At 52.1% G+C, this 11,575-nt stretch overlaps 2 protein-coding genes across 2 annotated transcripts; both read right to left on the bottom strand.

Moving 5' to 3' along the window:
- Positions 1-8,082: 8,082 nt before the first annotated feature.
- AYO21_05544 (hypothetical protein) lies at positions 8,083-9,152 on the bottom strand (the record flags this gene model as incomplete). The annotated part of the gene is made up of 2 exons (XM_022655513.1): positions 8,083-8,584; positions 8,659-9,152. 2 exons carry the CDS (start codon positions 9,150-9,152, stop codon positions 8,083-8,085), a joined length of 996 nt encoding a protein of 331 aa, XP_022512213.1.
- A 1,071-nt stretch (positions 9,153-10,223) lies between these two features.
- AYO21_05543 (hypothetical protein) lies at positions 10,224-11,226 on the bottom strand (the record flags this gene model as incomplete). The annotated part of the gene is made up of 3 exons (XM_022655512.1): positions 10,224-10,896; positions 10,963-11,060; positions 11,116-11,226. The coding sequence occupies 3 exons, from the start codon at positions 11,224-11,226 to the stop codon at positions 10,224-10,226; spliced, it is 882 nt and encodes a 293-aa protein (XP_022512212.1).
- Positions 11,227-11,575: the final 349 nt, after the last annotated feature.

Here is an 11,575-nt window from a genome sequence, read left to right as displayed (position 1 = left end):
TGCCCACCTATAGTGCCCGATCACCAAGGAGTTTCTCTAATAGTTTGATCCATTGTTATGAGAAACAAACATCAAGTAAGAGAATGTGGATAGTATGTCGCCTGCAGTGGTGATGAGTGATGCGAGGATCGGGGGCCGTTTGAGTCCACGACACGGCACGATGTGGTCGGAACAGACGGCCTGCCCGGCCTTCAGAGGGCGAAAAAAAAAAAGAGGGGGGGGGAGGGGAAGAGGTAGAATGAGACTCAGAATAGCAGGGTCGGTATCTTGCTGCAACCAGGACCACGGCCAGGAGCAAAGTACTGGAGGACTAATTACTTGAAAAATAGAATAGATGATGAACCCCGAAGTCCTTCCGTCACGCCGTCCGTTGCGTTCGTACGTATGTACGTGGCACACCAGCCCGGGGAAAAAAAACAACCCATATAGCTCCTTCATGCATGCATGCTGTTAGGACAGTGTATGCAATTCAGTTTATGATTTTCCGCCCTCCTTCGATTTTCGTCGCAAGAGCCAGCCAGTTTCGGCAAACACAATTGATAAAACTGACAGGCCAACATCAGCAGTTTGTTGTGTCCCTTGTGCGAAAGAAAATCGACCAGGCGCGAGGGGCGGGGGGGGATCTTGTCGGCGTCGATATCGTGGTACCCCCTTCTCCTTGTACGAATGGGTCCCGGGGGGGTATCGAACTCGTCCGGGTAGAAGCCCCGAGTATTCCCAGTCGATGATGCCGAAGACGTTGAAGTCGTCGTCGACGAAGATGTTTCTGACGGAAGAAAGACATGTCCCGCGTACCACGCTCCACTTTCAGCTCGTAAACCCCTTCTCCGAGACAGCTAAAGTCGAGAACTTTGGGGACGGGAATCGTCGTGTTCTCGCGGATGAACACTTCAGTGCCGCGTGGTTGAAGAAGATCTGAGAGTAGTAAAGAGGTCATGTATATCATTGGGAACTAGTGAACTGTTCAATCCACAGTCCCTTCTCGACGTCAAATGCTTCGGGTCGGTGGATCGAAAAGAGAGTTTGGTAGCTCGAGTCTAGCCCAAGGGATGTTGCGCTTGTCTGCCAAAGGAAAGGCGTCATGTGAATTGCACGTGTCGCGCTCAAGGGACTTACTTGTTCGGGCTAGACGACTAGGAGTCACTGATGCACACTGTCCTGTTCTCTCTGCTTCAATTCAGCTGTCATCCAGCGTGGTAGAGCAAGTTGTTGCCTACAGCCTACAGCCGTCTGTTGGTCCAGTCCAGTGCTTGCAGCTTGGTCACGTCGGCTCGAGCCCAGATCATTTGCGCAGCGCCCACCAGGTGCCGCGGGCAACAGACATGCGCTATGGCCGTAGTCCACGCCCACGTCCGCGTACGAAGTCACATTGTCTCTTCGAAACCACTTCCCACTTCCCACTTCAGCCACAGGCAAGTGATTCTCATCGAGACCCACGACAAAATTCAGACGACATGGCACGTCCCGACCGTCTGTTGCACCTCGTATTGGGGATTGGAGATTCTCACCTAGACAAAGAAATGTGTAAGTGTAGGTTTCAGACCAGGACTCACCTCATTGCAGTCATCCAGTCCTCTTCAAAAGCTGTTTGATGGCATTATTTTCCTGGCTGGATGGCTGGATGGATGGCTGTCTAGCTAGTTAGTCGGATAGCTGGATCTCTTGCATAGGAAGATCTTTTCTTCAACACGTCGGCATTTCCAGACGCACTCAAATCTTGTCCTCTCAAGACGTCAAGGGTCGGTCAAACGGCCTAACAAAGTCCTGCGCCTTTCTGCCAACAAGAGTGATTCGAGAAATCCGAACCAGCATCGGGAGCTGCTGCTGCTGCTCACTTGGATGGGAAATACGCAGGCAGAGAAAGATCTCGATCGTAGGATCCCTGGCCGATATATTGCCCTTTTAGAGGAGACTGATGGCTGTATATATCACAGTCCCAAACAACATTTATCCTTGACGGACAAGCAAATTAGGGAGCAAGAGCCGACGATGTCGACTTTGATGGAGGCCCAACAACAAGGAGGGCTCTTTAAGTGTGGCTCATAGTGAATCCGCGTTGTCGACCTCGAAAATAGGGCTGGGATGCTATCAGTCACGATCAAATGTAAAAGATTCCAGTCTTCGTAAGAACGTTGTTCAGTGATGAGGAAACCCGTCTCGATACTCGTACGAGTTGGCATGGCCCCATCCGCTACGGTAGATCCAGCAGACCAGCACCGAGACCATGTAACAACGATGACGTCGACCAAATCCTTCCAGCCCCATCTCGCTCCCCTTTTCAGCCAAAAAGGAGGTGGGAACGCGAAGCCCCACGCCGAGCGCTGACTGGGATAAGGAGGCTGACTCGCCAGGCAGAATTGGTGGCCCGCCAATAGAACCAAAAGAAACTTCAGGCAGAATGGATTCTCGAAGGATGCTAGAATTGAAAGTCGTTCTACCTGCATCTGGAGTTTGGACTTGCGACCTCGATCCTCAGGATTGACACTACCCAGAGGGAGGGCGAGCAAGCTCAACATGGCTCTTGTTGAATCCAGTTGGGTGGGGGATCTAAACGCCGATCCAGCAACATGCAGAGACGTACTCGCAATCAAGAACGAACCTTCTGATAGGTGTCTGATGCTTCGATATTCGGTACCGAGTGACACCAGACTGTAGATAGATACATCGGTCAAGCTTCGGACGGCTGTAACCGCACAGGGTCCGGCTTGCCGAACTCCAGAAGAATGAAGATCGGCGATCAGGTCAATATAATTAGGCTGGGATCCACGAGCTTAATCCCGTACTTGTCTCTTCGTATAATCGTATCGTGAGCACGTGCCCGGTACCTCAAAATTGTACTTCTACCTGGACACACCAACCTCCTGACGTGCTGATGTAATATAATCCAGCTGAGCTCCCAAAAAGCTCGTTTTCTTTCGAGCAGAGTAGCGTGTAACTTCCCGAATAAGGTAGGGTCACCTTGGTGAAGAAGACCAGGCGCTTGTTCGTCAATCACCCCTATCGGGTCCAGACCTGGAGCTGTGATTGATCGCTCGAGGCAGGGACAGCAACAAGATCAGGTCCCAGATTGAGTTTGCGCACAAGGATGAGTAAGTAGGTTGATTATTAGTCGTCAGGGTTGCGCCCAGGAATTACGACTGAGGGGCTGGTGCCCTTGGCCATCGAGTCGTCGACACTGGCTGCCATCATCAGGGACGGGCAGGACGGGGCAGAGATGAAACACGATCTGTCTTGGTACTCGATCAGCGAGAAGCAGGGACGGATTCGCCTACTTCCTGTTGTGGAAGCACTTGTTCTGATATCGGGTATATGCCGTGGCCCTCAAATTTCCTCCATCTGCTCGTCACAATCTGGCGTCGCTGAATGAGCACTGGTAAACGATTATTGAGCAGCAAAAAGGATAAAACAAAAAAAGACCCGCCATCGATCCCCTTGGCACTTCCTTTGTGCGCATGGGGTGCTTGGTTGGAAAAGATTGGATTCCAAATCAGGCGTCCGATGGCGGACATAACCTCGGGCGAAGTCCGATTTAGTCAGAAATGTTGAGGAAACATCGCTCGTCATTTGTCAGATGGTTGGATTCACTCAGGAATGGAAACAGTCGAGACGAATTGCAGGCTTTGGTGATGAAGTCGCCTATCGCTCTCGTCACAAGCGGCCGCATGAGGGCAGCTTCAAGGTTCCGCTCCTGGAAAAACCTCCAAGATATGGGGGACTTTGACTCCCAATCAGATATCAAAGAATCCACTACCCGAAGTGGCCTTGGATGCCAAAAGAAGAATGCCCATCGTCCATATTACCGAGCAGCAATTGATTATGCCGTCTGTAGCCCGCAGAAGCATTCAGCAGCGGATCCCGTGATCTTGTAACTGACCGTGCCTGAGAGGGACCGCGCGAAGATCGATTCCTGATACGGCAAAAGGCCCTGACATTGGTTGCATGTGCGGAGAGGGAACAAGGGCCCAACAAGGGGCGTATATTTTGGCTATGCGCCCTGATGACTCACAAGATGGCATGCAGATCGCAGATCCAGGTGTCTCCTGGTTGGCGCTCGTCAAGGGAAGCGGGGAAAGAGACCTCTACATGCAAGTCTCGAACGTTACTCGGCCTGAAACCATTCCTCGAACAGGAAGTCTACCTTGCCTGAGCGAGAATCCTCCCAGTGGAAGCTTGGGTTGACGAGTGCCTTGTCAAAGACCTTGGCCTGGAGAGTCCAGATCCAATAGGTGACACTAGCGAGACGCACAAAGCTTCAAGAGTGGAGAGAGCGCAGGGTTGAGCTGGATGGTTGGTGGAGGGGAGGGGGATGTGGTGGTCAGGATCAAGCGCACATGCGCGGCCGAGGGGACATTGCGAGCCGCTGCTCAGTGCTCACGGAATACAATACGAGACTTTGTTTGACCAAGCAGCAAGCTGGCTGGCGATCTGAAAAGAGCCTAGATTGCCAGCCCAAACCATGACAGAGATTTGGTGAGCATTCTGAGTCAGCGGCAGACTGCTCCATCGACAAGCCAATCATATGGCGCACAGAGAAACTAGAAAAGGCCAAAGCGCTCTCGGTTGGAATGTGTTATAGCCGGTCTAGGAACTTTGTTTTGGTTGTTGGAGGTGCCAAGCGAGAGACTCGTTCATTCTTTGTCTCGTGAACAATCAATCGAGACGTAGTGAGCAAGTGAGTAAGTGAGTGGGCCAAGGGTGAGCGATGGGCAGGATCGTGTTTCGACGCTAGGATAAAATAATGAAACCTCGTGTCGAACGAAGGCTTTGTCGTCGAGGAAGGGCGTTCGCAAGTCCGTGTCCGTAGAGGATACGGCTCGATAATATCTCCAAAGGCCGAGTTGAGTAGTCTGATTGCTTTCTGGCGCTGTGGTTTCGGCGATCAACAGCGACCGAATGAGCGGCGCGGGGCGAGAAGACAAGTGGGTAGTCGAGTAGATCAAGATCAAAACTGCGCAGCGCAGCGCAGTTTGGCCATCATGCGATTGTCTTGTCATCGGACATTTGAAACTTGAAATGTCAATACACTGGTTCCAATACCGGATAAACTGTCGGTCACAAAAATACGGGATCTGACAATCGTAATTTCTTCTTCACTGGCGCCTGGGAGGGGGGCTTTATCCCGAATAGGAGTTATGCAGCGAATTATGCGCCTCCCGATCAGCTAAACCCACATCGGACATAACTCGTGCCTCACTCGTACTCTAGGTACAACCTGGCAAGGCCCCATCCCAACCCACAAAAAGCTGTGCTTCCCTACTTGTACAAGTACGGTACTTGGTTTAACTGACCTTGAGGACAACCCGTAGGATTCTTTGGGGGATAAGTCTTTCTCAGCAACTTGCTCAGCGAAACATTCCCCTTTCAACCCAGCATGCCAGCTCGCCGAGAACTAACGACGACAACATCAAGGTCAAACTTCTTAAAAATAAATCACCTTCACGAATCGCCGAGTAGGCGTGTACATACGAGTACGAGGTACGGTGGCGCTGGACAAGAGTGCAAGGGGGTTATTTGTGGCTCGGCATTGTCACCCTGCCCAGCGCCCTGGAAATCAAAATCATCAAGAATTCTGGGGCAATCGTCCTCCTTTGTCTTGGAACTCCGATCCAAGAAGGAGGAGGCAAGAACAAAATCGTGATTCTCGTTCTCTTGTCTCGATCCTCCCAGAAACACGGCGTCTTGTTTGACCACGAGGCGGTTGGTGGCAGAGCATTGGCAAAGTTGGCAGTTTCTTACACGGGTGCTATGCGAGTGACCTTGAAAGCTACCTTCGAGTCAGTCAGGATCCCCCGCCTTGGGAAGCCCAAGCGAATACGTGGACCTCCTCGTAAAGGGCCAGTTGACCAACTTCGTATCACCAGGGGCCGCCTTAGGATGGCAGTGATTGCCGCTTGCTCGCCCAATCGCATTTCTCCACATGCCGTTTGACAAAGAAGCCCTGCCAACCTGCTCATGGCTGAACGCTTTGGCTGATGCCTGGGGCACTGCCTCAACCTGTCCTTCTAGACAAAGACGACCCTGAAGCACTGACCGCCAACCCACCTGCAGCAGCAATCAAACCCTGACATTGGCCTGACGGCCTGATAGATCTTCTAGAACCCGTTGATCGCTGCTTAGACCAGCCTGTCTTACGAGTACACACCCTACTAAGGCCGCCCAATAGTTGTCAATCCAGGCATCGAGGGGTCTTGTGCTCCTTGTCTCCCTCTTCATCAGTTTTGTTTGTTCTCGAGCCCATCTCGCTTGGATCAAATATCGCCTCGGAGGATCCAGACTTTGGTATGAACGTGTCCAATCATGCTCGGCCACTTGGATGTGAAACTTGACCGCCCAATTCGGTAGTCACTGTAGGTGCCAGCCAGTGCACACGGACATAACGAGTAGTAGCAGTAGTAGCAGTCTCCAGGCCCTAGAATCAGCATCGCCAAAACACTAACCGGTGGATGAACGGACGGCACGATGGGACAGCCCTTCAGGCGAGCCACAAGCCGCGCCGTCGTGGTACTGGCACTTTTTGCTAACGAACACAATTCCTTGTACAAAGTACAATACGGCCCAGGCGCAGGCTCAGTCGCAGTCATTTGGCCGACCGGCCTCGTGCGAGAGAGAGAGAGTTCTCTCAAGCGCGCAGGGGTTTCGGATTCGGGTGAAAAGATATCCGACGCCATCCCCAATGTCGGCCGAGATCAAATCTACTACTTGGAGGGGCTCCTAGATGCCTGGATGCGTACTCGCTTGGTTGGTTCTAATTGGATGTGTGGAATTTCCCTTGATCGACGATACAAATCCACCCATTACCTTCCTTTCGGAAAAGCGCCCTTCTGCTTGGCTTTTGCCTTCCCTCCCCTCTTTTCTTCTTTTTTTGGCTTTTTTTCCCAATCTTGTGTCGCAAAATACGTAAATACTTCGAATGGAACCGATTCCCATGGTGTGTGGTGGCTATGCGCGACTTTTCCCTCCCCTCTGAAGGGAATCTTTGGAAGGGGGGAATGTGATGCGATCTGTCGATCAAAAGAGGTAGGGCAAAGTAAGGTCACGGACAGAACTCGGACCCGGGCTGGGGGAAACTCGACGGACGGCCAAGGGGAGCGGAGGGCGAGGGCGGAATTGACATCGTTCCAAGCAAGATTTCCCTTTGTTGCCCTCAAACAATAAATCACGAGGTCTCAAGAAAGTTGTGTGCGTCGTACTTGTTTGGACCGAGTACGGTGTACGGTATGTTCTCTGCACCGATTTCACACAGAAATCAGGGACTAGTAGTAGGTAGTAGGTAAGTGATTTGATCGCAAAAGACGGATGCGTCTCCGTGGAGGGCTGGTGGATTATTATTCGGCATTTACTTACGCCCGACGCACCGCAGGCCAATTCTAATTTCTTCCCCCCCTTTGACATATCAAGTATTACCACGGATGTATCTACCTAGGTAACTTGTCGTCGATACTTCCAAAAGCGGCTCCGTGATCTCTCGCGTTTTCCCATCCATCGCGATGGGTATGGGAATGATTATGAGGCATTTTTTCCTCCTGTTCTCCCCTTGTCAGCCCGAGATCTCACCTCCACACCTAGGTACGGTACCTTTCGACAACGGTCTTCTGGAATATCGGCACGCGTCATTTTCTTTCTCCCTGGGATCTCCTTGGAATCTCCTGGAGAAAGTGTGGCCAAATCTAGTAGTCCCATGTAACCAGCGCCCGGGAACCATGCACCTTGGTGGTATGGGCCCATGCTTCATGGCCTTCAATGCCGTCATGGTACGAGATGCATTTGTCAGGGGGGACACTGTTTGATGGTTCTATCGTTCAGTCTGGCTGCCTGTTCGAACGTGCCTGCCTCGTTCGCAAGTGCTCACCCAAGCCCTAGAGTCAGATTTTCTCCTAATAGTCTGTATTACCAAGTACAAACTATACGCCCTTATCCCCGTCATCTTGCCCACACGTGATATCAGGCCCCCCCTTTGGTGGCTTAGGAATCTCGTCCAGGGGAAGAGAGGGAGGGAGAGGGAGAAGGGGCCGGCGCGAGGAGAGCCTTGTTCAGCCTTGTGTACGTCCGTCTGTCACAGCTCACTACATGGCAATAACATCTCTATGCCTTCCAAGCCTTGTGCACCGTCTTTGCGCCCCAGACCTGGCCGCGCTTGAGTATGACTTGGTTTCTCCATTCTGGCACGTTGATGGCGTTGATGAAGCGGCTTGCCTCGACGCAGAACCCTGCTCGCGCGCCTCTCGCTGGCGTCGACTCCGTGGCGGCAGCTTTGATGTGTTTTCCCGTGTAGAACTGAAAGCTAGGTTCCGTGCTGAAGATGTCCAGGTGCAGTTGCGTTTTAGGGTGTGACACACTAATCAACGGCTTGAGCTGTCTCTGGCGGGTGTCGAGTGGGAGGTCTGATGTGTCGGTGTCGACCACGAAGCAATGGTCGATGTCTGGCTCTGTCGCGCCTAGAACAAAAGGTTTGTTTGCTTCGATCCCGGGAAAGTCTTCAATGGCCCCAGTCGGGATCAATGCACTGTCCACCACCAGATATTTCGAGGTATAAAGAGTCACCACCGATCCTTCAATGGTGGGCCCGTCGCTCAAGTTGAAGTAGCTATCCAACCCAGTGTTTAGCAGGCAGGAGTTGGCAATCAAAAGAGACAGCCCATTATGGGAGACTAGACTCACCCATGGTTTGTAATGTTGACGACAGTCTCCTCGCACTCATCCCCAACCAATTCCGCCTCATACTCTGTTTCCAGCACCGTCTTAGTGACACCACCTTCGTCCTCTGTCCAGGCGATGTACCAGACTCTCAGTTCCACGGTGCCCGGGTACCCCTCTTCCCCGTCCGGCGACACGTAAGTGAAGAGAACGGCTTCCTTCCCGTTGCGGTTGACTGGCTGAGGGCCCTTGAACTGCTTCTTACCCCAGCCCCTGAGGCCGCCGTGTATGTGCGTACTGGACCCTTCATTCGCCGCGAGCTTGTACGACTTGCCGTTCAGTGTGAACTCGGCGTTCTTGATCCGGTTGGCCACGCGACCAATGGTTTCCCCAAAGAATGGCGAGTCGGCGTACGGCTCGGGCGTGGGATACCCTAGCACGATGTTGTGGCCGGCCACCTTGAACTCCTGGACGATTGCACCCTGCGGGAGGAACGAAAAGCCGGAATCTGACGACATGGTTGCAACACGCAGAGCAGGACGAACCGGGAGACGATACTAAAGAAGGCCGGGTTGAGTTATAATCGTCGACTGCAAATACTAACAAAGGTATTTTTTGGCGTGAGATATCAATGGGCTTTTTGAGGTCATGATTGTTCACTCCAATCACGCAGGGTGGGGGGATGTTTTGCTGCCGTGTATTTACCCGGCTCAAATGTACCATAGGCTGAATTGGGTCCAACATGGGATTCATACAAATGCCGACAAGCAACTCCCTCTGCCGGACTATCAGACTGTCCACAAGACCGATTCTTGGGATTATGGGTGTTCTATTGACACGGGGTTGAAGTTGGGACATGGCGCAAGGCTGTTGCGGGGTCGTTTCCGTCCAAAGTCGTCGCGGCTTCTCCTTAATTCGTACAGTTTATATAGAACCCGCGACAAAGCTCTTGACCGGTCGTTCATCGCTTGCCTCTTCGTCACAAGGTGACATTTGGAAAAGCAATCAATTGTGAGGTTGAAGTAGTTCTCGCACATTCTCCATCGAATGGCTGTCTTGTGTACATTATGTGTACTTATGTGAGGAGATTGCTCTCTGCTCAATGCATTAGTATATAGAAACCTAGTAAGGTATTCGACGAGGCATGCCAGCCTGCGTTAATCCTGGTCGCACACTGACCATAAACGAGCGCTATGTCCACCCTTGTTCACCATTTGGAAAATGCTCCACGGCCCTGTTTCCACCCAAAGTGGTAATCTGCTACAAAAAACACGTCCCAATCGAGATATGGTATCATCAAAACCTGCCATCCGCCACATGGTACACACGAAGCCCACTTGGGTGACGTAAAACCAGCCGTGAAGAGATGTCAAGATCACTCCACTGACTCGCAGCAAGACGTTGCCATCGAGGTCGTCTTCTGCTGCCGCTCCTGCACGCCGGATGCGATATCCGCAAGAACCCTCCAATAACCCAAAGCGATCCGAGATAACCCCACCGAAAAAGCCAAACCGGTGCGCCCGCTTTTGGGATGCATTACATTGATATGATCATTAATAGTCGTGTATCGGAAAAAGAACATCCGGTGGTTATGAAATCATGTTGGCGTTGAAATACCGTTGAAGATCTTCCTGACCGGCCCAGTCTTTCATGGTCAGACAGGGATTGATCGCGGCGGGCACGATATGTTCCTGGAACATGTTTGGTGGAAATGAGTTCATATCGATGGTGGATTCCATTATGGGTGACTCGAATTGATTGATAAAGTCCATGCTGTCATCAAACTCGGACACCGGCGTGTTCCAGCTAAGGTTCGACTGAGTGTGAGGATAGGAATGGGCTTTGGTCGGAATGACGCGTGCATTCTGGGGGAACGGGCTTTGGTTGGGTGGTGTCGGAGGGAACTGGTTCAGGTTGAAAGGATTGGTGAAATTCGGCCGTTGGGCAACTGGCTCATAGATGGGAGAGGGAGCGCTCGAGTCGGAATGCGAGTCGTGCGAGGGCTGTCGTTGCATGAAGCCAGCTCCGTCGGCGATCAGCTTCTGTTGCAGAACCGTGAGGTCCTCCTCAAAGACGTCGCTTGAGTGACCGTCTTGCTTTAGGGCACCCAGTCTCTCCAGAATGTCGTGGGTCAATGGAACACCGTTCGCCGATTCCTTCAGAGGTGCGCCGGTCCAGCCTTGGCCGTTTTGCATTCGCTTGTACAACTCTTGTAGGCCGGCTACAAGTTGTGCTTGCTGGCTTTCGAGCATTTCTACATATCTGCAGGAAACCCACGTGTCAGAAACATTGTTACTGTTCGAGAAGGCCATGCGCTCAGCAACTTACCCTTTGGGGTAAACCTTGTCATGGGACTTCTTGCGCTCTCCGAAGACACAGATGGCATTGTCTGCTTTGCATCGACTACAGGGACTGGCACCGTCGCACTGCTATGTGTCAGCCACACCTGGAGTAAACCGAGAATCGGCGCAATAGACCGACCTTTGACTTCTTTAAACGGCAGCGATCGCAAGCTTTGCATACTCGCTTGCGGATGCCGCCGTCCATAGGTGATGAAGGTTCCAGAGGGGGAGTCATGATAGTAGCGCCCATTGCTGGTCCGAATCTGGGATTGCTGTGACCGTAGTTGTCTCCTCCGAGGTGGATGGACAAGGAAAGACTATATCTCAATGGAAGGGTGGCCCGACGAGGTAAGGAGACCAAGGCACGAGCAGGATATTATACGAAGACAAGACTGTATCCTGAACAAGATCGAGGTTGGGTATGTCAGCTTATGGAAGTTTCGTCGACAATGGTATCCAAAGAGGTGGGTTTCGAGGAGCGTAGGGTGAGAGGGAGGGCGACAAGGCGTGAGGCATGAGGCCTTATATCATGCGTATGTAGTACCCAGTGGTACTCAGCGTGAAAGGGCTGGGTTACTAACAAGACATAAGTTAGCTGG

The sequence above is a fragment of the Fonsecaea monophora genome (genome assembly GCF_001642475.1).
Source record: "Fonsecaea monophora strain CBS 269.37 chromosome Unknown Scaff35, whole genome shotgun sequence".
In the NCBI taxonomy this organism is placed as follows: Eukaryota; Fungi; Ascomycota; class Eurotiomycetes; order Chaetothyriales; family Herpotrichiellaceae; genus Fonsecaea; species Fonsecaea monophora.
This window is presented reverse-complemented; position numbering and strand designations above follow the sequence as displayed.